We start from the raw sequence: 27,376 nt of genomic DNA on the forward strand, positions 1-27,376 counted from the left end.
TTTTCATTTGTGGTTTCATGCACGATGACGTTAATGGAGCTGCAAAACGGCCTCTGTAAAAGCATGGAGAACAGTATGTTAATGAGAGTGAGCAGAATTCTGTACCGGAATCCGATTGTAGTTTTTGGTAGTCTAATACAGTTTGATGCCATGCCGATAACTGATGAAGTGAGTATGCAGAATATGTTTCAAATTCATCGGCAGACTCAGATGCGACACCCACAGATTGAGGTGTATGTTGAGTTTGAAACTGTAGAGGCAGTGGCAGTTCAGAATGATATAGATATACATGATGATAGAGGTGCAGTGTACGAAGGAATGAATAGTGACAGCAAAGAGGACTTCGAAGCCACTTATGAGGCCAGCGACGAAGATGAGGATGGTGATGTGGGAGTTGAGGCAGCAGCAGAGAATGTAGTGGTTCGTCCGTCGAGCAGTCAACCGATGGACGTTCCACCTTTTATGCGTGAGTTGGATCTCAAGGCCATGCATGCCCTCGAGTTTCCGGAATATACAAACATAGGTACGTGGTGACTAAATAATAAGTTTTTGTTAGTTTATACGTTCGATTGAGCAATAAACAGTGTTGTCATAACTGGACCGGACCGGCCGGTTCGACTAAAAAACCGGTGAACCAAACATTAAACCGGTTCGGTCCGTTAATTAAACCGAATAAGGAAACGAACCGGTATGAATCAGTCAAACTTGGTAAACTGGTCTAACCGAACCGCTGAAAATTAAAATAGCTGAATATTCTTAAAATGTTAGTAAAGATATGTATTTTAAATTTTAACTTTAAATTTTTTTACTATTTTTTAATTTTATTGACATAGGCATTGCCGATGCTGAGGACGGAGAGTTCCGGATTGGAATAGAATACAGTTTTAGAAAGTTGGTCGTCGCAGCAATTTGAAGTTTCACTATAGCTAAAGGAGTTGACTATGAGGTATATGAGTTTGAGCCACAGACGTTCTATGCAAAATGCAAGATGTACGGGCGTGGATGTGACTGGCTTATCCGAGCTAGCTTGATACGGAAAAAAGGTTGTTGGGAGATACGAAGATACAACGGTAGGCACACGTGCACGATTGGAATGATTTCACAAGATCATTCCAAGTTGGACTCAGATATAATTGCTGAGGCTATAAGGCCATTGGTCGAGACGGACCCGTCCATCAAGGTAAAATCTATAATTGCGGAAGTCCAGTCAAGGTTCAACTATACCATCAGTTACCGAAAGGCTTGGTTGACAAAGCAGAAGTCCATAGCCAATGTTTTCGGTGGTTGGAAGGATTCTTACCAAGTATTGCCATGGTGGCTCTCGGTCATGGTGCAGAAAATGCCTGGTTCAATTGTCCAAATAGAAACATGACCACTGTACAACGGGAATGAGGAGGCGCAAGGTGTAAAAATACTTCATCGTGTATTTTGGAGTTTCAATCCATGCATTAGGGCATTCAGGCATTGCAAGCCCCTGGTTCAGGTTGACGGCACACACCTATATGGAAAATACAAAGATACACTTCTAGTCGATGTTGCACAAGATGGGAACCAGAACATTGTGCCTATCGCCTTTGCCTTGGTGGAAGGGGAGGCAGCTGATGCGTGGCACTTCTTTCTCAGGAATCTGCGAATGTATGTTGTTAGAAAAGACGGTGTGGGTATGATCTCAGACCAACATGAGTCAATACGGGCAGCAGTAAATCGTTCCAGTGGTGACTGGCAACCTCCAAGAGCATGGTGGATGTTTTGTATAAGACACATCAGCAGTAACTTCTTAAGGGCATTCAAAGTCCCTCACTTGCAAAAGCTTGTTGTCAACATAGGGTATTCAAGAATGGTGGAGGAGTACAATATCAACTATAAGAGGTTGGAAGAGCGAGGCGAGGCATATGCCAGGTGGTGCGATGCCATTGGACTCAGACATTGGGTATTGGCATTCGACGAGGGACATCGATGGGGCCATATGACAACGAACCTTGTCGAGTGCATTAACTCAGCGTTGAAGGGTGCCCGTAATCTACTTGTGTTGGCGCTGGTCCGAGCAACATATTATAGGTTAAATGAATTTTTTACGCGGAAGAGTTCCGAGACTCACGAACGCAAGCGTGCTGGATATACGTACTTCGCATTTGCGCAACAGCGGATAGAAGCAAGTATGCAACATGCTGGGAATATAGTTGTGCACCACTTTGATAGACGAAATGAGGTGTTTGAGGTGAGTTAAATGACTACTGGAAAAGGTGTTAGTTGTTGATATTGCGCGACAGACGTGTGACTGTTGGCACTTTCAGGTTGAACGAATACCATGTCGCCATGTTATTGCTTGCTGTGCTAACCAGCGTCTCGATTGGCAGTTGTATGTGCATGATGTGTACAAGATGACGGAGGTTTGTAAAGTATATAGGTTTGAGTTCACACCATTAAGTGATCCCGAGACATGGCCTGCTTATGAGGGACTCACATTGGTCGCTAATCCCGCGTTGAGGCGAACGTCTAAAGGCAGGCCCAAACTGACCCAATACTTGAATGAAATGGACTCACGCGACATGCGTGGTCCTTGGACATGTGGTGCACAGAATTGTGATCATCAACAATGGCTCCAATAGTTTGGTAGCTCTCACACGTGAATTACACTTAGTCACAACTCCACACAACTAACCAGCAAGTGCACTGGGTCGTCCAAGTAATACCTTACGTGAGTAAGGGTCGATCCCACGGAGATTGTTGGTATGAAGCAAGCTATGGTTATCCTATAAATCTAAGTCAGGCGGATAATAATTGGTTATGGGAAATATAAAGAGATACTTGCTTAAATAATAAAGGATAGAAATACTTATGTAAATTAATGGTGGGAATTTCAGATAAGCGTATGGAGATGCTTGTCCCTGTTGAATCTCTGCTTTCCTACTGCTTTCATCCAATCCTTCTTACTCCTTTCCATGGCAAGCTGTATGTAGGGCATCACCGTTGTCAATGGCTACATCCCATCCTCTCAGTGAAAATGGTCCAAATGCTCTGTCACAGCACGGCTAATCATCTGTCGGTTCTCAATCAGGCTGGAATAGAATCCCGTGATTCTTTTGCGTCTGTCACTAACGCCCAGCCTTCAAGAGTTTGAAGCTCGTCACAGTCATTCAATCCCGGAATCCTACTCGGAATACCACAGACAAGGTTAGACTTTCCGGATTCCCATGAATGCCGCCATCAATTCTAGCTTATACCACGAAGATTCTGATTAAGGAATCCAAGAGATATGCGCCCGGTCTAAGGTAGAACGGAAGTGGTTGTCAATCACGCGCGTTCATAGGTGAAAATGATGATGAGTGTCACGGATCATCACATTCATCAAGTTGAAGTGCAACGAATATCTTAGAACAGGAATAAATCGAATTGGATAGAAAATAATAGTAATTGCATTAAAACTTGAGGTACAGCAGAGCTCCACACCCTTAATCTATGGTGTGTAGAAACTCCACCGTTGAAAATACATAAGTGAAAGGTCCAGACATAGCCGAATGGCCAGCCCCCATGATCTGAGAACTAAACGTCCCAAGATGTCTAATACAATAGTAAACTATCATATTTATACTAGACTAGCTACTAGGGTTTACAGGAGTAAGTAATTGATGCATAAATCCACTTTCAGGGCCCACTTGGTGTATGTTTGGGCTGAGCTTAATCTATCCACGAGCTGAGGCTTCTTTTGGAGTTGAACGCCAAGTTGTAACGTGTTTTAGGCGTTCAACTCCGGTTTGTGACGTGTTTCTGGCGTTTGACTCTAGACAGCAACATGGAACTGGCGTTGAGCGCCAGTTTACATTGTCTAATCATGAATAAAGTATAAACTATTATATATTGCTGGAAAGCTCTGGATGTTTACTTTCCAACGCTGTTGAGAGCGCGCCATTTGGAGTTCTATAGCTCCAGAAAATCCACTTCGAGTGCAGAGAGGTCAGATTCCAACAGCATCAGCAGTCCTTTGTCAGTCTCCTATCAGAGTTTTGCTCAGGTCCCTCAATTTCAGCCAGAAAATATCTGAAATCACAGAAAAATATACAAACTCATAGTAAAGTCCAGAAATGTAAATTTAGCATAAAAACTAATGAAAACATCCCTAAAAGTAACTAGATCATACTAAAAACTACCTAAAAACAATGCCAAAAAGCGTATAAATTATCCGCTCATAAATATGCCGTCTCTGTGGTGCTCAGGGTCCTCAGCATGCTGGACCGAGTGGTGCTGGTTTGTAGTTTAATATTGTCATGTTTGTATTTTTTAATTTGCATTTTGTTAGTTGATGCTTTTGAAACTAGACGTGTTTGTGTTTTTCAATTGAAGTCTATCAATTGATATTTTAATGTTCGCTTAATATTGTCATGAACTGATTACATAAGTTAATAAAACAAACATTAAACACGATTTACATAGGTTAAAATGTAAAAATTAAACACGATTTACATTAAGTTAATTCTGAAAATAAGATCTAAAAAACCTAAACCGAAGCTCACTTCTTTCCGACGAACCAGTGCATTCCCTTACGCATAATGCCCGGTGCGAACCGTGATGGAGTATACCTATCAGGTTGATTTCGCTCCATCCTTAGGTCATATGGGTGACCTCGAACTGAGTCATCCACCCCCGGAGCTCCCGAACCGCCTGCATCTGTCGGAGCGGCTGACCCGCCTGCCTCTGCTGGAGCGGATGGACCGGGGTTGAATGTGTCGACAACTACGTATGCCCGCTGACGCTGGATAAAACCACTATCACATGACGCACTCTCTGACGTGTGGCCGGAAGTACGACCCCACAAACCATGGGCCATATCTACTGATGCCCTATGTGGATCAGCCAGTAATGACGGTGAAGGGATACCACTAAAATCTGACCAGCCACCCAAACCAGCATCGGTCCAATGCTATAGTTGCTGATCTCCGTGTCCGTCGCTGGAGAAGTCAAACCAATCATGATCGAAAGGAATGGTAAGTATGGAATCATGATGCTGGGAGTGGTGGCTGCGCGGAGAGTGGTTGCTATACTGAGACTGCTGAGAGTGGTGGCTGCCCTGAGTGTGATGGCTACCATGACTGTAGGCCGGTGGCTGTCATATATAATAAGGAAATGGCTCAAACACTGCATGCTGAGGTGGCTGAGGGGAGGTGGTTGTGGAGCAGGTGGCTGTGGGGCAGGTGGCTGTGGATGATGAGGAACGTACCCCGTCAATCTCAACAGATGTGCGTAGGAGCGTACGTACCAATCCCGGTACTCAGCCGTCGGTAAAAAATCCCAAGTCGGAAGGGGGTGCTGATCCCGCATTCGACTGTGTCGCCTGTTGGCCCATTCCGCTATCCATGGCCCATGCAAAACTGTCCAGTCATGAAGCTACATTCCGCGTAGAACGATGCAATGCTGGTCAAGTGGAATATCCCTTGGTGCCCGCAGAGGAGGTTGTACATATCCAAACTGACACATCACTCGGTCCACAGGGTGCCACTCGACACACTCGAACGACAACAACGGAGCAACGATGTCACACACCTCAAGATGGGGCTGCAACTCGTCCGGGAGGATCAATCAGTCATATGGCCGCCACTCAAACTGCCACAGTATTATTGGTATATTAGAACCCTAACAATAATGGTTCAAAAAATGGATCAGAAGAACCATAACTATTTACCTCCTACATGTAATCTATATCATGCCTGAATGTCTCAACGGTCTTCGATGACCACGCTGTGGTCCGTTCCGAATGACTCCACCTGAAACATTGTTAATTTAAAAAATTTAAATAACTTATCATATGTCAAACATGCATCATGAATATAACACATAACTAAAATAAGACTTATTACCTCCTGGCAACTGGTATCTCGGCCGGTGGAAGCGTTTGTCTCGGTACGGGAGCAAGACATGGCATTCGCTCCCATGCCCAAACAAACAACAGATTCAGAGGGCCATCCATCTCCTTTGTATCATATTGTGATGCACGGCATAGTGCTCTGTAAAGATGTGCGAGACATGCTGACCCCCAACTATAAGTATGGATCTGGTCGAAATCGCAAAGCAATGGTAGATATTTCGCATGGGCATATGCGGTCGACTTGTCCGTGAATAGGGTCGACCCTAACAAACAGAAGATCTGACATCTGACGTATCTCCTGATGGACTCCTCAGTGTGCAACGGCTCTGCGTCTCTGATACGTCGAACCCAACCTAGCTTTATATAGGACTTCGCATTATGACTGACTGATGGCTCACGACCGAATATCGCTATGCCCTGAGTTTGAACGAACTCGCTACTACTATCTGTCCATCCATTGACAAGCTCTCCATCAATGGGTAGACCGAATATATGAGCGACATCCTCTAATGTCACTATAACCTCACCGATCGGTAATACAAAGGTGTGGGTTTAAGGCCTCCACCTTTCAACCAGAGCAGCTAATATGGGGTGAAATCCTCTTATGACTCCAATTCTAGAGACGTGGTAGAATCCCGTGGCGTGTATGTAGTTCTCCACAATCGGATTTCACATCTGTGGCGGATCCAATTTACGCACCAACAAATTCCTGTTAGACTGCATCAACAAAAATATATTTGTTAAATGAGTTATAAATATTCATTTATTAATAAATAAATATTAACATATTTATTTATAAAATATATGTAAACCATTAATAATAATATTTACATATTTATTTATTTTAATAAATTTACATATTTATTTATTTTAATATTTTATTTGTCCAGATAATTAACGTAACGTACTATATTTACTATTTAAAAAGTTTATGCATATATTTATTAGTATACAAACCGTAAATAGATATATGTATATATAATTGTTGTTATTATTTGTATATTATTATTATTATTATTATTATTATTATTATTATTATTATTATTATTATTATTATTATTATTAAATTGATATAAATCAGTGACCGTGGCGATTTTTTTTCCTGCATCAAAAACTAATATTTTTCTATTTTTTAATAACAATCATATATTTTCTAATATTTATTTATTTTTTATTTATTATTATCTTAACACTTATATATTAAAAATTTTGAATATTTGCAACATACATATTTATTTATTTACAGAATATATATTTATTTTACTATAATATTTTTATATTTTAATGTAAAAAAATATATTTTATTATAGAATTTGTATTATATCATATAATATACATTTTATTATAGTCTTTTTATAACATAAAATTAATCTAAATATAACAAAAAATAAAATTTTATTCTAATATGTTAAATAACAAAAAAATAATAGAAAATTAAAACACAATAAAAATATAATTTACCAACTTACATAAATTGGATGATCCAAATAATTTATAATATGTTCCTCCGGAGCACAATAATTACGAACCATTTTTTCAAAATAAATACAAAGAACTATTTTTTTTCCTCCTATTTCCCAATCTTCTTTTTTTCCACTGCAACCCTCCTTCCCCTCTTTGGGCGATGACACGCAGCTGGTCAGCATGGACAGCACGCCCCCTTTGTGGTGGCTGCTACCTCCACCACCCAGTATATCACCCCACTCCTCAATAACCTCCTAAAACATCAACCACCTTTCCATAACAAAAATAATTTCCGGTATTTTTAATTTGTTTTGATGGGAAACAAAATAATCAGTATCTGAAACACAAAAACAAGAAATTTCATAAAAGTGCAATTACCATCTTACTCCTCTTAGCCTCTTCATCACTGTCATTACAATCAACACCAGCAGCTTTCCTAATAGAGTATAGCAGCAGAAACCTAATCAAGAACGGAAACAATATACTACAACTAAGTTAATTGGAACATTAATTTTGTATTTAATTAAACTCAAATCATATATGCGGGTTGCGCTGCGAAGATGAGCGGCCGAGAGAGATGACACAGGGAGAGGAAGAAAAGGGATCCATGAATTGAAAAGGCATAATGATTAACTAACCTCTAAGCGTTGAGGCAGCATCTTGCGTGACAGAGGCAGAAGCGTCTTGTGTGGCGGCGACAGCGTCTTGCGCGGCGGCAGCAGTAGGTACGCAGCGGTAGCAGGTTGCGCGGCGGCGACAACAGATTGCGGCGGAGGCAGAGGCGTGTTGCGGAAGCGAGGATATGCAAATGAGATTTGCAACAGAGGAAGAGGATGAGAATGGTAGGGATTGAAGTTGGATGAAAATCCTAGCTGCTTCTCTTCTCTAAATGCCTCTGTATCTGAAATAAAAAAGAAAGGGGAGGGTAGAGTTAGGGTTTCCAATCCACACTCTATTTCGAAAGGAGATTGCTTCAATTTCGTTGATGCTCTCCAAGAACTCTAATCTCTCTGTTTCTCGTACCCAAAAAAGGAAAGGGGACAAAGTTAAAAAATCAATAATTAAAGGGATCAAAATGTAATTAATAAATTTTTCAAAAAAAGGGGTATATTTTATAATTATTTTTATGAAAGTTAATGATGTTTGTAGGAGTAAAGAATTCATGGCTATTAAATATACTCTTTTCTCTCTTTTTTTTTCTCTTGCTGTTTGGGTATTTGCAATTTGGTTTATTAAAAGAAAAGTATTATTACTCGAAAATTTATAATTTTTTTTCAAAGATGTTATTTTGTGTTATAAGAATACAAAAAAATAACATAATTATTTTTTTAATTATTTTCTTTTTCATTTTAATTAAAATATTTTTTTATTTAAAAATATTTGCAGCATTTAGATTATTGACAATTGTAATTAGTTACTTCTTTATGTTATATATTGAAATACAAGAATACTACTTATACACTAAAAATTAATTACCAAATTAGGTATTATATATTTTTGTATAAATATATATTATTTAATTTATTTTAATATATATTTTATATTTTAATATATATTTTACATGAATAATTGATTTTAATATATATATAACATAATTAATTCAAATATGAGTAAATGATCAACTTAAAATATTTTTTAAAGAAAATTTTATTTTTAGCCAAACTAGTTCTTTAAATTTGTATTCAATCATCAAATTAAATCTCAAAACTTTCAATGTAAATCATGTCCATTTCTTTCTATATTTTATCCACATTCTGTTATTTTGAATCGTAGTAGAGTTTTTCTGATATATTATGATAGTTTTAAACTATTATTAACTAGTTTTGTGACTTACATATTTATAATTAGGGATAGAAATATGTCAAACCACTTATCAGGGATTTACAATTAGACTTGTTCACTTGTCATACCTGTTTTAATTTGTTAATATGTAAATAAATATATAAATAATTTTTTATAAATAAAAAATATTAAATCTTTTAAATTTATTATATTTTATTATAAATATTTTATACATTTTAAATACTTTAAAAGCTTAGATATTGATATATTATTATAAATATTAAATTTGATATATTGTACATTCTAAACCTTTTAATAGATTTCATGATAGGCCCACTTAATTACAAAACATGTTTAGTATTTAAAAAGGCACCGGATTCGATGGTCCCAGAACGTTTGAACCATTAAATGGTCCCATAATAAAATATATTTTTTTAAGTTTAACAACTGCGATATAATTCTTTAACTAATGTTAATTACAAATTAACCCCATATATTTTATTTAATTATAAAAACTATTTTTTATTTTATAAATTATTATTTTATCAATCATCTATTATGTTTATTAACAATCAAAAACAAAAACAATAACAAATTAGATCTTTCATTAATTGTAATAAAATTTTTGACCATTCCAATGGATTAAAAGTTTGTATTTGATTCGTGACCTTCATCCCGCGAAATCGTATTTTTTTGAAATCCAATCGATTGGATTATCAAAACAATCGATTGAATGCTTGAAAACAACATGAGATCTTACAATTTAATCGATTAATTGTGTTATCCAATCAATTAAATTCACCAAAAACAAGATGGATTTTCTAAAATCAATCGATTGGTTGTGTACTGAATTCCTCATCTGCCACAATAATTGGTTGGGAGAGTTCGGAAAAAAAATCAAGACATATATTCAGCGATTAATTTCCAACAAATAAGGGTTACTAAACATCGACAAAATAATTGAATACAAATAGATGATACTCTAAAGCAATTTAATGCAAAAGGATTCTTATCGAGTGTATGTTAAAGACTTAAAGTCAATTTATCATGCCTAAATTGGTCAATGAGAGCTTCATTGGTTCATGAGAATGTGATTTGAGAGCAGTTGAAAGTTAAAATGGAAGATTGAATTTTGAAAAATCTATCTTATTTTAGTGAATTCAATCGATTGGATAACACAACCAATCGATTGAATTGTGAGACTTCAGGTTGTTTTCAAGCATTCAATCGATTGGATAGTAGAAAAAATCAATTGAATTACAAAAATCTACTTTTTATTCATCGTTTAATCGATTGGGTCATATGACCAATCGATTGATTTATGCGAAAATCATGCTGCCTTGCATTTTTCAATCGATTATTTTGTGATACAATGTAATCCACTCGATTGAGTTATAATTCAATCGATTATTTTGATAATCCAATCCATTGGATTTTAAGGAAACACAATTTTGCAGCCTTGGACGAACGTCACGGATCAAATATAAACTTTATCTATTGGAATGGCCAAAAACTTTATTACGATCAATGGAAAATCTAATTCGTTATTGTTTTTGTTTTTTATTGTTAATAAACATAATAGATGATTGATAAAATAATAATTTATAAAATAAAAAATAATTTTTATAATTAAATAAAATATATAGAGTTAATTTGTAATTAACATTAGTTAAAGAACTATGTCGCAGTTGTTAAAAAAAAACTTTAAAAACATATTTTGTTAGAAGACCATTTAATGATCCAAACGTTTTCGGACCATCAAATTCCTTGCCTAAAAGTTAGCTTATAGCAAACTGTAACCTACCAACGATAAAGTCTAATCTGGATCTATTTTCACTCTTAGTTACGTTCCTTAAAACATTTTTTTGGTGACTTTAAAACATTTTTTATTATTATTTATTGTGATTGTTCATGAATAACTTTTATTTCCATATTTTTTATTATTTATTAGAAATGACAAAGTGGATAGTCTATCCTTCTTCGCCAAGATTGGTAAAAAAAAGGTGAACCGCACTGCAAAGTCCAAAGTAAAAAAATGCTAGTATACCTAATTTTAAAAAAAATCAAAATTAATCTAAAAAATAGGATTTTTATCATTTATAAAATAAAAAATTATTATTTTTTCAACAAGATTTTTGGACTTTAATTATCTAAATTCAATTTTTTTTGCATTTAAGCAAGTTCGCTGGACCCCGCCGAACTCTATAAAAATGGGCAAGTTCGCCTAACCCCAGCAAACTCCTTTTAAGTTTTTTGAAATCTATATTTTAATCCATTATCATCATTTCCAAATAATATATAAATCTACAAACAGTATATAAGAATACACAAAAATTTACGGACAACAAGCATGGCTTCTTCAAAAATTTTTTTAATTATAAATTAAAAAAGCTCTATTTAACAATAACAACCATTGTTATCGTATCTAAAAATGCATAGATGCACCAGAATGAGCCATATTTAACAAGAATTTTTTTAATTATAAATTAAAAAAAATAACTATTTCCCAAAAATAACAAGGATTGTTATCATGTGTACTTTTTATGTAGTCTTATGTACTCTGGAAACAACAATAATTGTTAACTTTCCAATTTGATATATTTGAAGTGGATTATTTATGGGAAATAATTATTTTTTTTAATTTATAATTAAATTTTTTTTGTTAAATATGGCTCATTATAGTGTATTTATGCATTTTTAGATACGATAACAATGGTTGTTATTGTAGATCCATATACTATTTGGAAATATAATAATGAATTAAAATGCGAATTTTAAAAAACTTACAAAAGAGTTCGCCGAGATTAGGCGAACTCTATAAACTTGGGTTAGCGAACTTGCTTAAATGCAAAAAAAAAAAAATCGTATTTGAGAAATTAAAGTCTAAAAATCTTGTTGTGAAAAATAATAATTTCTTTTATTTTATAAAAAAAAACCCTAAATAATAATATGTAAAATTTTTTATCATAATTCAAATTCAAATAAAAAATAGTCAAATTATAATACAATTTTTTCACAATCTTTTTCTAAATTTGAAATGTCAATAGAATTATACACAATAAACATTTCAACTTAATTTTCAAATAACTAATTTTTAATAATAACAATATTTACAATATAATACAACACAAATAAAAACAAGAGTTATGATAAAAAAACAAAATAACCATAGTTATTTTATGAAATAAGTTAAATTACATAACTACTTGAGTACATATATAAAAGTATAAAATAAAATAAAATATTAAAAAATAAAAAATAAAATTTTTTTATTTTATTTCATATCCACACCCATTCACTCACACTAAAAGTTCTTTTTTTACACAATTTATGAGACAGATTTGTCACTCATAAACGGCCTCAACATCAACAATGAAGTGTGCTTGAAAGACATAATTTTTCAATTTTTGTACATATATTCTTATAGTATCACTCTTGTTGGAAAAACAAAGCTCTTTAGCCCAATGAGCCAGCCCCTGCCAAAACTAGTGTATTTCGCAGTGCGAGCTTGGCGAATTTTTGAGAAAATTAATTTTGTTTCCCTTATATGTGATTTTTCTTGTTTCTAGCAAAAGTCATGAATAACATAACACATTAAACTTAAACTGAAGCAGCGAACCAAATATGCCTGTAGTTAACGAAATTAATGTGGTTGTATGTTATATGTTATAGTGAAGTTCGCCAAAAAAAAATTGAAGGGGGGAGAAGAACAAGATGTTTTACTAAGAATGTATAAACAAAGAAATTGTGAATCATCCACATTAATTAAACAGGCACTGGGTACCCCTTCTTGGCCATGCTATCCAAAACATCGTTGAGAGACTGACAAAGACCCATAATCTGCAAAGCATAAACCATCACGGCAAAAGGTTAAGATTGGAAAGGTTCCTAGCCAATACAACATGCCCAATTAGATCCTCTTTTTTTCATGATAATGCGGTATAGTAATAATATAAGCAGAAGATTTAGGCACAAAACGTAGCACATCATACGTTCAAGGTAATAACTATTTTTATAATCTGTTGTCTGATTTCTTAAGGTTAAAAGAAATTTATTCATTCAGCATGTAGACACTGAATTGGAAAGAATGAGAACTTCTGCAGCTATCAATCTTTTAAGACCTTTGCTATTTTTTAGGGCTTTTGTGAAGAAAAAAATAAAAAGAAAAAAAATAAAAACAGTATTGTATACTCCTGTCAGGTAATCATAAAAAACACCATTAAAGTTACCTGCTGGTCCCATCGTTGCAACTCTTCAGTATCATCATCAAAATGTATAACAGCTTCAACCTGCAATAGTGACGCAAAAACTAATGTTAAACCCTTGCCAGAATACTGTCTTTCTTCTCATAGTGGCCAACAAGAGTCATTCAATTATAAGTACCAATTATAAACTATGAGGCCATAACTGTAATGTATATACCTGATCAATAGACCCCCTCATCCTATCCTCATAAATCATTCTTGATGCTATCTTCTCGGCCTAAAAGCAAAATTTATTGTTAAACTTAAAATCAAAACAAAGATGGACAGATTGAACTTGAATAAAGGTGTATGAATTAGAAACATAGGAAAATCCAAATAAAAACTTAGCAGCTTAAAACTGTAGATTGTTGAGACCAAATGCGATACCTTGTGAGGTGGGATCCCCAAAAGCGTCCCTAGCTCATCAAAGCTACAAAAGAATACAAACAGCTTAAAAGGGGTCTAACCTGATAATATCAATTTTGAATTAATCTAACCAAAAGGAAGCAATAAACTGGTGATAAAATTTCACAAACCTTATATTGGTATACAGTTTGCTTGCACTCAGAAGGTTATGTTCAATCATAGCACGGTCCAGCACAGTGAAATTATCTGGAAGAAGAGCTTTCTGTGGAAAAAGAAAAATAAAAACTGAGACAAATATACCACAACTTCCCAAAATAAGAAGATACACAATGCAAGGCTATATTAACCTGATGTGGTTTCAATTCTTCTGAAAATGCATCAATTTCGGGCTTTCTAAGAATTCTCTCCAAATACACCTGATATAAATGGGATTCACATTATATAATATAAGTGAGGAGCTGCAAAATGTTAATGTTGTTGTTGTAGGGTTTAGAGAGAGAGAGAGAGAGAGAGAGAGAGACCTTCTGCAGTATTGGATAGATCTTTAACTTTGAACACCGTTCATCCTAATCAAAGTACGCAAACATTAATATAATAAACATTTGACATGGCAAACAGAACTTACACAATTGTACACTCATTAATGATTGAATCAAATACCTTGTACAATGTTGCAAGAACACGTGAACGTTGCGGTCCTGCAGCTGCCAATATTGTGCATGTAACAGCAGCAGATAAAGCTTGCTCAAGGGCTTCCTCATTGATCTCCCTACAATAAAGAATACAGCAAGTGTATACGTATAAACATATAATGATATCAATAAATTCACACAGAAAAATGACTGAATGCAAGGTACATACTCATCCCCTATTTGCCTTTTCTCAATTTGAGATATATCATAATATCGCAAAGCTGCTTCCAAGAATTTCCTCTTCAAATCTAAGATCCTTGCATAGCATACCTGAGGGGTAACAGAATTGGAAAAAAGAGATACAGATTTGTCAAGACTCAATGGATTTATGCATCATTCAGCTAAGTCATCTTTCACAGCTATAAGTTCAAACCTTATACTGCAAATTCAGTGCTTCATGCTGGCTATTGCTAACCAAAAATGATGCTTTATTAATAAAAGCTTCAGCATTGAAAGCATCATCATCCTGCCAAGAAAGGGTAAATTTTATTTGAAGACTTTACTTTGCAAATAATAATAACAATAAAAAAATGATTTGCCATCAGTTACAAAGACAAAAAGTGTAAGTAAAAAGGAAGAAACAACCCTATACTTACAGAAGTTAAAATAATAGTGTTCATATGTATGCAAAAATAGAACAGCAGTTGCAATAGACAGTATATAACTCTAAAAATCATAGATAATATAGTATTGACTACTTCTGCTCTTCCATGACTTGTTACGAGTATATCCTATATGGCATTTCTGTTTTAAAAAAGTAAAAATTGATAAAGGAAGGATATAACTAAGACTCAGAGAAAAATAGTACAAGATGGGAGGACAAAAGATCCTCCTAACAAGACCCAAAACAAACAAAAGAAAATAAAAAGTCAAGCATGGTCTTAGAAACAGCACCAATCAAATATGTATTTCCTTGCCAAAAGAAAGGTCATTACCTCAAGGTATAAGCGGGCAATTTGGACACACTTTGACAACCTGAATTTATCATCAATAACCCTGATAAAATAATTCAAAATATAAAAATTAGTAAGGAAGGAGTGTGTTTATTATTTGGGGCTGAGACACAATATTTCACACAAGCAAATAAATTTAGCAGCAAGAAATTTTCTAAGACCTCATTCCTGAATCCAGATCAATGCCACTGAGCATTTGAGCTGCTTTTGACCATTGTTCCTCAGATTCATAAAGCTCTGCAAGCTTCTCTCTAATAACTAAAACCTACAATAAAACAAGTGGTCATTATAGTAGACGGAAATGAATTAAAATACAAGAAGGCAAACATGTAGATAATATAATGAGAAATTTTGTATAAAGTCAAGGACAGTTTTAGTTACAAGTAAAATGTTTCCTCAACCCTCATACATAATGTCTAACTGAACACCTTAACCAATTTACATATTTTACTTAGCTTCACTTTCTGTCAGCTTTACTACACATTGAAAACCCTGATGATTGACATAACAATGAACTACCATATCAATAATTAAGTTGTCAAATGCATATCCAGATAAATGGCTCTAGCAAAAGAATGCTTTCTGTCATCTCCTTCCCACCATCTCAGAAGAATTTATACAATTGTTAAAAATAGCACAAAACGCGAGTAAAAAATTCCTCTTTACCAAACAAGTCTTATTGGTTCACAAAATTTACCCACCAAACTAGTGATAATTACGAAAAAAGAAACATGATTCCTAGCACAGGGGGAAGGCAGCGGGTTCGGTTAGAGAACATCCTGGCAAGTATGTTTCCATAAACAACAATCATCCACTGCTATTAAGTAGCTTAGAATTTAAAATCTGCAGAATATGTGAATTTAAACCTGCTCTTCGAAAGACACAACACGAGGCTGAATCTGCGCAAGGGTGTAATGGGCAATCTCTTTCTGTGTCTCCGGCTGTAATCTTCCCAATTCTTGAGCAAAAGTTTGTAACAGCTGCCGTGACACTACTAATGGGACATCATCCGACAACACTACGAAACCAAAAGCATCAATATCATGAACTTCAAATTGAGGAAAACAAATAAAACCCTAGATTAGGACAAGAAAAAAAATTTATGGTACAAGGAAAAGAAACTGAACTGTGGTCAATAAATCTCCTAGCTTGAACAATGTCATTGGAAGAAATAACGGTAGAAAGGATGTGCTTGTACTGCTCTATCTTTTGCCTCTGGTCTGTAATGGCAGAAGCACTCGCAAAAGCACTCTCCATCACTGTTTCAGCATCATCAACAACTATCAAAATCTATAAAACCCTAAAACCAAACAACTTAGCAATAGAAACAAAGATTAGGAGTATAAATGTCCGTTTTTATTCAACAGTTGCACATAGCATAGGGCATATCATCATTCATTCACCCATCAAATCAATCAAACACTGTAAATAAAAAAAATATAAAAAATAAATAGATAAATGATAAATTAGTAGTTCAGCAGGGAGAGTAAAAGTAAAGGGGGGAAACAAACTTAAAAGAAGAATAGAAAGAAAATAAACGAAGTGAGAAGAGTAATGCGAGGTGAGGTTATTAATTTTATTTTACCTATCGGTGTTGAATGATTGTTGATTGTGGCCGACAGGGTTCAACGGTGAACTTGTGGCTGTGCCTTCTCACCCTTCGCTTCACTTTTTAGCTCTTATAAATCGATTGATACGGAAACGGAATCCAGTCTCCACCTCACTCTTCTTCACTGTGAAGAATAAACTCTTTCCTTTTCCAGTTTTCCTTATGCGCTCTCTCTCTCTCTCTCTCTCTCTCTCCCTCCGACCCTCCCCGGGCTTTGCTTCAACTTTTTCTTTGACAACGGTTTGCTTCAATTTGGATTTCGGTTCCCCTCCTGCCGGTTCTTTTAGTTTATGCTGGACTTGGCCCAATATTTCATTGGAGCATTTCAGCTCCAGACAAACAACAGAAGTTAATATTTAGCTCCCATGACCCAAAAGATGGATTTTTTAAATAAACATTTTAAATGTTTTAATTTTCGATATAGGTAATTTCAATATAATTTATGTATTTGTAGTTTATTGTCTCATTTGCAATGTAACCGAATTAATTATAAATATATTTTATTTATACTATAAATAGAATAAAAGCAAGGTTCTGAGAACCGAACTGGCCATCGAACCGCTCTAGTTACTGGTTCACTGGTTTATAGGTTCAACCGATTCGATCGTGGTTGAACCGAAAAAACCGTTCACAATTTCAGAATTTACAGTTTACAGTTTAAGAGTTTACAGTTTCTGAGGTAACATGCCATTTTTACTCCCTATAAGCAACTGGACATAAGAAACATTCTCCACCTTTAAGTTTCAGTTTGGCATATCCCATCTATATATCTAACTATCTAACTCATAACAAAATTTTTAGCCAAATTTTAACAAAGTTTCAGCACATTCTTAATAAATAGTAACAAACTCTTCCAAATCTTTCTGATGTTAAGAATATTAGAAAAATAAATTCAACTTTTAGGAGCTAGTAACAAAATCTTGAAATTTGAACATCATCAAATACAGACCAAAATCATAATTAGAAAAATCAATGCCTAATCTTATTATTTATAAACATATTCAAAAAGGACGGACACTCACAAATTTAGCATGATTTTGAAGTAGAACAAGAATGAGGGCAGATGAAATCAGTGGTAACAAGATGGTAAGGCACGATAGAAACAGCAACAGAGGTAGCAGCACTGGCAGTTCAACAAGAGACTAAACATAGTTAATAAAAAAATTACCTAGAACTAGAAGCTAGAAGAAACAAACAATTATTCAATCATAGTTAATAAAAAATTATTCACGGAGCTTCACACTTCACTGACTTCACAATTCACAGAGCTTCACAGAATCAAACAATGGTTCGATCGTAATCATAGATTCATAGTTAATAAAAAAAATTACCTATAAGAAGCCTTCAACAGAGCATGCAAGATGGAGACAGAGACACCGAGTGACCAAGACAAGGAGCAGTGGTGGAGAACCTTCGAACGGGACAGTGGTTGCGGAGGAGCACCTTCGACGGCGGCGTGGCCACGCGACGGAGGAAGGTTGCGATGGCTGCGCAATGGAAGGGAAGGTTGATATTGATGGCTGCTGCACAATGGAGAGAGAGTGAGTGAGCAGACGGTGGCTGCTCAAAGGAACGACGGCGATGGCATAAGGCGGTGGCTGGACGGAGGTGAGGTACGGCCAGGAGATCGATTGAGAGGAGCCCTACCCTGGACTGAGTGTAAGAGAGGCAGAGAGTTCTGGAATGAGTGGAATCTGGATCTGGGCATCTGGCAAGGGAGGATGGGGTTAGGGCTATGTGCATATCCGCAGCTGAAACGGCAGCGTTTCGTTCTCCCCTCAAAAAACCGGCCAGATCACGGTTCGATTCGACCGACCGATTCCCGGCCGGTTTACCGGTTCAATTGCGGTTTTCAAATTCTCCGATTTTATTGACTGCCCGAGTCGCCTTTTTGTCCGGTTCACGGTTCAACCGGTTCGACCGGCCGGTCCGAACCGATTTTCAAAACCTTGAATAAAACACAAATTTTTAAATAAATATCATAAGCGCACACGTTATATTGAAGATTGATGTTACTCTACATAATTTATTTACACTAAACAAGATATGAGTATTTATAAGTATAAAAATATAATTTTTTTACAATAAAAAATATTAATAATTTAATTTAGACCAATTTAAAAAATAAAAATTAATATATTTTATTATTATTTTGATCCAACCAATATTAACAAATACTATTGGATAATGGTTGAATAAAAAAAATTTCAATACAGAGATCAGTTACAACTTACAAGAACGTAAATATAGTTCATGAATTTAGTGTGAGATCAAAAAGAAAAAAAAGATGGTGATCGTAATTTTTTAAAATTTGAAAATTAAATAATAAAAATAAATTAAAAAAAAGGAAGGAATCGTAAGATTTAGAAATTTAAATGGCGGTGGCAAAACAAACCCAAATTGTTGGATCAAATCGCCAAAAAAAAAACAGGTTGGAGTGAGTTTTTGAACTCGCCAAAACTGCACCGACCAAGAAAAGGATTTTGAGCCAAACAAAACGAACACGATTTTTATAACTATATTTGATTTTTTTTTAAATTCAATCATCCAATTAAAATATTTAGTAATGTTTCATTTGATCTTAATAGTAATAAAATATATTGATTTTTACTTTTTAAATTGGTTCAAATTAAATTATTAATATTTTTATTATTTTAAAAAATTATATTTTTATACTTATAAATATCCATATCTCGTTTATAGGATAAACAAATTAACTATAAATATATCTCATTTACACTATAAACGAGATAGGTAGAGTACATCAACTTTCACGTATCACGTGTGCACTAATGATATTTGTTTAAAAATTTGTGTCTTATATCGTTTACAGTGTAAACGAGATATATTCATAATTAATTCATTTAGATTGTAAACGAGATAAATCATATGATACAAATACGTAAACTATGTCCAAATTACCTATATCGGTAAATAAAATATTTCAAATGTTTATTTAAAAAAAATCTTCCAAAAGAGAAAATGCTATTTAGCTCTGTCTAAATAAATATATTATTGAAAACTTTTGATCAGCTCATAAAGTTTTTTCTCTGTACACTCTTCGTCATTTCTACCTGTGAACTTGCATTAGGACTTTCACTGAGAGGTCAATATGTCTAAGAATAGCACTCATATGCCCATGAACTTTCTCCGTTAGGAATGGATAATTAGAGCACCCTGAAGAACTGAAGATTGACGGTTTAGAAGTTATAGTAAACTCTCGTTGTAAGTATAGTTACTAAACCAAGCAATCAACCTTTCTTACAAATGTTTTTGTTGTCACAAGTAACAAACCCCTTTGAAATTGATAACCGAGTATTCAAACCTCGGGTCGTCTTCTCAAAGAATTGCAGGGAGGTATGTTCTTATTATTGGTTATGGGTTTTGTAAATTGGAATTTTGAAAGTGAGGAACAAGTAAATTAAATGACAAATAAAATAAATAATTAACTATAAAATAAACTCTTGGCAAGATATGAAAATTCGGAAGTCCTATCCTAGTTACTCCTATAAGAATGGAAGTTAATCCCACTTAGTTAACCTTTGCGTAAGTAAGGGAAAGTCAAGTGAACTAATTGGTTAGATTTTCCAAGTCCTAGCTGAATCCTAAGGAAAGACTAGAGTTAGTGGAATTCCAGTTAATTAGCCGACATAATAATCAATCATGAATAGTTGATAACTCAAGAGCTTCCAGTTAATCAATTAAAGCCAATAATATAAAAAAGCTAAATATGAATCTTAGATCTGAAATACCTCAAATAACATACATTCAAAGCAATAAAATCTAACATGGACAATATTCATAAGCCAATTGGGCAACATAAATCAAATACAAATAAAAGCATTAAATTATCTCAAAGTAGAAGAGAAGTCAAAATAAAGGAATATTGAACCTGATGTGAAGATGAGATAAATCCCTAATTTCTAAAAATCCTAATCCTAAATCCTAAGAGAGAGGAGAGAGCATCTCTCTCTAAAAACTACATCTAAAACTAAAGTTATGAATTATGAAAGCATCTCTGCATGTTCCCTGACTTTAATCTGTGTTTCTGGGCTGAAAACTGGGTTGAAATGCGGCCCAGAATCTCTGCCAGCGACTTTTGTAATTTTGCAGATTGCGCACGTCACGCGTCCGCGTTGTCCATGCGATCGCGTTACTCAGCATTTTTCATACCACGCGTGCGCGTCATCCACGCATTCGCGTCGTTCGTGCAGCTTCCAATCTGCGCAGTCGCGTCAGGCACACGAACGCGTCACTCTGATTTCTTCCATTTCGCGCGGTCGCGAGAGCCATGCGACCGCGTGACTTCTCGCTGGTCATCTCCTCAATTCCCTGTGTTCCTTCCGTTTTTGCACGCTTCCTCTTCATTCTCTAAGCCATTCCTATCCTATGAAGCCTGAAACACTTAATGCACAGATCAAGGCATCGAATGGTAATAAGAGAGGATTAAGATTAGCTAAATTAAGACCAAAGAAGCATGTTTTCAATCATAGAACTAAACTAGAAAGGAATTGTAAAATCATGCAAATCATATGAATAAGTGGGTGAAAAGCTTGATAAAACTACTCAATTAAATACAATATAAACCATAAAATAGTGGTTTATCACGCCCATCTCACTAAGAAAGTGAGGAAGGGTGGTGATGGAATAGTATTCTCTAGTGGATACCTCCTTGTTGCCACGGGAAGAAGATTGGATGAATGACGATGTCCTTGAGGGTGAGGCTAGGAAGGATACTACGATGGTAGAGGAGATATCAAAATGTTATTTTGTGAATGTGTTAAAAGAGATAAGAATCTATCACTCATGGAAGAAGATGATAGCTTCTCATCCTCAGAAGAGTTAAAGGATTCAGAGGAGGAGAAGGGAGATGAGCCTCATGTGGAAGTTAACAAAGGAGCTAAGGGATGGGGTCAACACCCAGAAATAAGGATCGATAGAGTAAACGACATTTTTAATCTGGTGATCAATGAGACAACCATGAGACTTTGATACACCCTAGGTGGGACACCCTTATCGTAAAACTAATGGGAAGGAGAAGATTGCTCCCTATTTTGACAAGAAGGTTAGAAGCTATATGGCAGCGGCAAAGTAGTATTGAAGTGATTGATCTTAGGAACGACTTCTATCTCGTCAGATTCTTCTCTCAAAAGGACCTCAACTTTTTTTTCTGATTGGAGGTCCACAGAAGATTTTCAACCATTACATAACTCTAAGACCATGGAAGCAACCATTGATACGGTGGTGGCATGGGTGAGACTTCGCAATCTTGTAACAGAGTACTACGGCCAAGAAATTCTAGAACAAATAAAACATATGCTTGGGAGGACACTAAGAGTAGATACCAACAGTGCTAAAAAGTGTCATGGAAATTTGATCGCTTCTGTGTCCAACTGAATTTGACAGAACCCCTGGTATTATAATATTCCATTAATAGAGTTTGATATCAAGTTAAATATGAAGGTATCTATAATATTTGCTTTTGTTGTGGTCTTGTGGGACATGAAACGCTAACTATTCCAAGCAGGTTAGTAAGGGCAATAATGGCAGGAAGGAAGCAGAGGAAAACCAAGGTAATGACACCAACAAAACAAATATTAATGGAGGAAATAAGGGCACAACGGAAAATATATCTTTAGACAAGATTAAAAAAGTCCTAGAAGAGGGGAAGGAGCAATATGACTCATGGATGGTGGTTCAAAAGTAACATATGGCTGTACTATAAAGAAAGGTGAATAATAATGAAAATTATGTAATTTAGTTTGAGGAATTGATATTTTAAATTTAAACTATATTTTAAAAAAGTTGAATAATTTGATCATTTTAGATTTTAAATTAGAAATAATTATGTAGACTTATTAGTATGTTGATTAATAAAATTTTATGCGTTTCTAAAGTAATTTTTTGATATCATATTTCAATCCTAAATTATTATTGGGTCCCAAATATTTTGCAAGATTCCTATACTCTCAATGCCTATTTTTCCTAGCCCTAATCCTAGAGTCAGCTACACGCACGCGTCCTTCACCAAAAACACGTGTAGCTCTCCCCTCACTCTCTCACCATGACTCATCAAAACAGAATAGAAGAAAATAGAGAGGGAGAGGTGTGAAAGAAGAAGAAGAAGAAGAAGAAGAAGAAGAAGAAGAAGAAGAAGAAGAAGAAGAAGAAGAAGAAGAAGAAGAAGAAGAAGAAGAAGAAGAAGAAGAAGAAGAAGAAGAAGAAGAAGAAGAAGAAGAAGAAGAAGAAGAAAGGGGAAAGAAGAAAGGGGAAAGAATGAGGGGACGACATCGGCGGGGCTAGGAGCCATTGTCGTTGTCGAGTGAAGGAGTAGTGTGTGTGTGTGTGTGTGTGTGTGAGAGAGAGAGAGAGAGAGGGAGAGAGAGAGAGAGAGAGACAGCAAAGACGCGAGAGACAAGGAGGCGCTGTATCGAGCCGTCATGCCACTGTCGCCGTTTCTGCCTAATGTCACCACCGTTGGAATCACGAATTAAGGAGAGAAAATGGTCGTCAGAGTTGTTTTTGGAGCTATTTTCCACCGTTGTTATTGCTACTAGGGTTATCCATCATCGCCATTGCTGTCGCCGCTGGAGTTCGCCATCGCCGGAGTTCGCTGCCGCCACCATTGGAGATGAACCCAGTTGTGCCCTTGCTACCGGAGTTGTTGTAGTCACTATTCTGGCTCCGTTCTAGCACAGTTGTTGTTAGTGAGCTTGAAAGCAGCTACTGCTACTTCCTTTGCTCGTCGGAAACTACTGCCACCACCTCATATTCTAGTAAGCTTGTCGAAAAACTGCCCTTATCTTGCTCTATGTTGGCCTACTCTACAGCTATTTCTAATTCATCTTGTTCGCCAAAATTGTTTTTACTATTGTTCGGTGCTGCTATCTTTGTTTGAAGCCATTGGTGTTGCTGAGAGTTATTGTTGTTGTTGTTGCTACTGCGAGTTAGAACAGAGAGTGTTGTGTTTTATAATTCCTACGGATTCGACTAATTGAGGTAGGGGATACGTTTTCAAATTAAAGTTTTTAATCAATGAATGCCCATAAAGTTTAGCATATAATTGCAAATAGTTGTCTCACCTAACTATTTGATGTGATTGAATTTGATAATGGTTGAATGCGTGTGAGTTTGTGAATTGTTTGATGAATTCTTATTGGAAGTTTTAATTTTTGCTTGATATCATTGTGTTGATTTTTAAGAATCTTTTGTTTGATCATTATTGAGGAAATGTTGATAAATTTTTGAGATTGAGGAAACCTTTAAGGGGTGGTTAAGTTGAAACAGCCCAATTTTTAGTATGTCTAGATCATACCAAAAACTGAGTGTTACCAACTTGTCTTCCTAATTATTATCTATTATTTAATAATTATGAGTCTGATCGTAGTTAACACATTGTCAAAGTTATGAAAAACTTTTTCTTTTTAACAAAACATTAAGTCAGCACATATCAACAGCATATATATATATATATATATATATATATATATGCAGATGGGAATCAAGTCCACCCCAACTTAGGTAGCTATTTAAGCGAGGTCTTCATAAGCAGAATCTTCTGGTGTGTCATCACTACAATAAAATGGAGCATTTGTAACAAAATTTCTATCAAATTTAAAATTGTTACCAATTATGGTTTTTTCGTAATAATAATTAGTTATTGTTACAAAATAAGAATATTTTGTAACAACAATAAAATTAGTTACAAAATATTTCAATATTTTGTAATAACGTGATTTCTTTTGTTATAAATTATGTTGGATTTCTTCGTATCGAATTGTTGTTTTGTTACAAATATTTTATAACAAAATATCTATTTGTTTCAAAAGCTTTAAATATTTTATAACAAAAAATTAATTTGTCACAAAATACAATATTTTTGTATCAAGTTATTTATTTGTCACAAAATTCAAAAATTTTTTGTAACTAATAAAAAATTTTATTTCAAGATATTAAATTTAAGACTCTAAATATTTGAAAATTAAAATAATGAGTTATTTATGATTTATTATATTTATTTAAGATTTTATATTCAAAAAATTATTTCACTAAAAATATTTAAGTCAAATTAATGATACTTTGAGTTTAAAATGATTTTAGACTCATATAAAGAATTTAATTTTGATGCACTGTCAGTGTAAAGTAGTTTTACGCGTGAATCCAATTACGTAACGTCACATCAGTAAAAATAATTATCTTTCACATTGTGTATATTTTAAATAATATTGTGTATTTTTCATATTTAAAATTTAAAAATTTTAGTAATTAAAAAATAATAAAAATTAAATAAATTAATTTGAATAACTGAGATTTATAATTAATTTTATGAATAAAAAATTAATAAAATTATTTTTAATTTAAGTAATTTTTTAAAATTAGTTAGTAAATTAAAAAATAAATACTTATATGTTTCTAAATTAATTTTATTACATCATATATATTTAATCTTAACTCTCTATTATATCTTTTAATTTTATAAAAATTCTTAAATTATCTTTTTTTTAATCCTAACCCTAACCCTCACAACCCCCTCTCTCTCTCTCACTTCACTCAAAACACCCAAAGAAAGGAAAAAAAGAAGATAGGGAAATAGAATAGATACTTAGTGGAGGAAGAAGAGCAAGGGGAGAAAGGGAAGTGGTCGCCGACGAAAGGCCTCTGCCACCGTTGAACCGCTGACGGATCTGAGAGGAGAGAGAGAAACTCGCACACACACACGCACGCACGCACGCATGCACGCACGGACGCACGCACGCGCGCGCACACACACACACACACACACACACACACACACAGAGAGAGAGAGAGAGAGAGAGAGAGAGAGAGAGAGAGAGAGAGAGAGAAGCAAAGAATGATGAAAATAGGAGAAGAAAGTCGCCTTTGCCTCTCGCCATCATTGAATCGCTATCCATTTGCAACCTGAATCTTCTCCTCAGCATCACCATCTCTGATAGCTTCTTGGTGTTGCCGTCGCTGATAGCTCCTTGGCATCACAGTCGCTTCTCCTCGTCTTCCTTGTTCTTTATGCCAACAAAGAGAAGCAGCCTTTGAGTGTGTAAACTTTGATACCCATTCCTTTTCTATTTTAATATCAAGTTTCTTATTGTTTTCAATTTTTGGGGACGGAATTTCTTTTGTGATTCAAAGGCCTAACTTTTAATTTATGTTGAATTTTTTGGCTGCAAGCTCTAATTCATGCAATTCTGAAGAATGAGTTTATTACTGATGATGAGTAATAATGAGCATTATTGAAGATTATTGAACTGTTATTGTTATGGGTAATGCTTTTTTTAGGTTTCTCTATTATGAGTAATTTAGATTATTTTGTTTTACAGTAATTATGAAATTATTGTTGTTGTTCAGATATTATATTTTTTATTTAATTATTCAGTGTTGTGTTTATTGTTGTTGCTATTTGTTCTTGATGGTTCTGATTGTTGATGTTTGTTCACTATTATTTTTGTTCTTATTGTTCTTGATTGTTGCAATTTTTTTAGAGTGTTGTTTGTTTGTTGTGCTACTATTTGTTCACATTGTGCTATTATGCTGATGTTTGTGATGCTGTTTGTTACAATTGTTGATGTTTGTTCACTTTGCAGTGTTGTTTGTGCTTTGATTATTTAATTAAAGAATTGATCCTAACAAAGTTAAAAGATATGTTTGATAATAATGAATGAATCACCATTTGGGAGTTCGTGATTCAACAAAGTAGTTAAAGATTCTTGAATATGGCTCTCCTCTTTTGATTTTGATGATTAATAACAAATTTTAATATTTGTCTTTGATATTTAGATTTTTTATTTTGTATTAGAAGTTGTGAAATTTTAACTTTAAACCGGTCGCTACCTCTATGTTGCATTCTGTTTTGCTTGTTGAAGCTTAACTTTTAATATTCTTTCTTTGACCCCTCAACTTTTCATTAATTAATTTTTAATTCCAAACTTTTTAGTAATTATGATTTGACCCCAATACCATCAAAACCAAATGTTTTCTCACCCTTCCAAAAACCAAAAATATTTTTCCAAAAGTTCATCAGATTTTCACTTGATTTTCAGCTAGTTTTTCAATCTTTTTTTGATAACCGATTTTTACCAAACTAAAGAGCAATGTTTCAGCCATCAAATACACATAAAAAAAACACAAAAATATCATGAATTTCATGGCTGAAAAGCCACGTTTTCCAGTAGCAACAACAGCAACTTCAGAACCATCAAAAACTTGATTTTCAAGCATTAAACAACAAGATCTCATGATCAAACCATCACACAAACACTCGAAATCAAGCCTCAAGCAACAAGATCTGATTTTACACTTTAAGAACACAACCAATCATTGATTAATTTACCAAACCTTACCTCCTTTGCAGCTGCCAAGAATTGAACCAAGAACAAGCTTCCAAAAGTACT

At 34.6% G+C, this 27,376-nt stretch overlaps 2 protein-coding genes across 2 annotated transcripts; one reads left to right on the forward strand and one right to left on the reverse strand.

Moving 5' to 3' along the window:
• Window positions 1-1,093: 1,093 nt before the first annotated feature.
• On the forward strand, window positions 1,094-4,339 carry LOC130980875 (uncharacterized). Its single transcript, XM_057904521.1, has 4 exons — window positions 1,094-1,303; window positions 1,484-2,218; window positions 2,295-2,390; window positions 4,298-4,339. The coding sequence occupies exons 1-4, from the start codon at window positions 1,094-1,096 to the stop codon at window positions 4,337-4,339; spliced, it is 1,083 nt and encodes a 360-aa protein (XP_057760504.1).
• Window positions 4,340-12,700: 8,361 nt separating this feature from the next.
• On the reverse strand, window positions 12,701-17,253 carry LOC130979133 (COP9 signalosome complex subunit 4). Its single transcript, XM_057902494.1, has 15 exons — window positions 16,947-17,253; window positions 16,489-16,620; window positions 16,228-16,379; window positions 15,523-15,626; window positions 15,344-15,404; window positions 14,782-14,874; window positions 14,578-14,678; window positions 14,377-14,485; window positions 14,238-14,282; window positions 14,064-14,132; window positions 13,887-13,978; window positions 13,738-13,780; window positions 13,529-13,588; window positions 13,336-13,395; window positions 12,701-12,946 (listed from the first exon to the last, which is right to left on the reverse strand). The coding sequence occupies exons 2-15, from the start codon at window positions 16,616-16,618 to the stop codon at window positions 12,872-12,874; spliced, it is 1,194 nt and encodes a 397-aa protein (XP_057758477.1). The 5' UTR covers window positions 16,619-16,620; window positions 16,947-17,253; the 3' UTR covers window positions 12,701-12,871.
• Window positions 17,254-27,376: the final 10,123 nt, after the last annotated feature.

Source organism: Arachis stenosperma, chromosome 5 (genome assembly GCF_014773155.1).
Source record: "Arachis stenosperma cultivar V10309 chromosome 5, arast.V10309.gnm1.PFL2, whole genome shotgun sequence".
Lineage (NCBI taxonomy): Eukaryota > Viridiplantae > Streptophyta > Magnoliopsida > Fabales > Fabaceae > Arachis > Arachis stenosperma.

Coding starts and splice junctions, on each gene's coding strand:
- LOC130980875 (XM_057904521.1), top strand. CDS start 1,094: ATGATTTCACAAGATCATTCCAAGTTGGACTCAGATATAATTGCTGAG. Junction 1,304..1,483: donor GTTGGAAGGATTCTTACCAA/GTATTGCCATGG, acceptor CCCCTGGTTCAG/GTTGACGGCACACACCTATA. Junction 2,391..4,297: donor ATGTGTACAAGATGACGGAG/GTTTGTAAAGTA, acceptor GCATTTTGTTAG/TTGATGCTTTTGAAACTAGA.
- LOC130979133 (XM_057902494.1), bottom strand. CDS start 16,618: ATGGAGAGTGCTTTTGCGAGTGCTTCTGCCATTACAGACCAGAGGCAA. Junction 14,875..15,343: donor TTGCCCGCTTATACCTTGAG/GTAATGACCTTT, acceptor CTTTCTTGGCAG/GATGATGATGCTTTCAATGC. Junction 14,283..14,376: donor TTCTTGCAACATTGTACAAG/GTATTTGATTCA, acceptor TACTTTGATTAG/GATGAACGGTGTTCAAAGTT.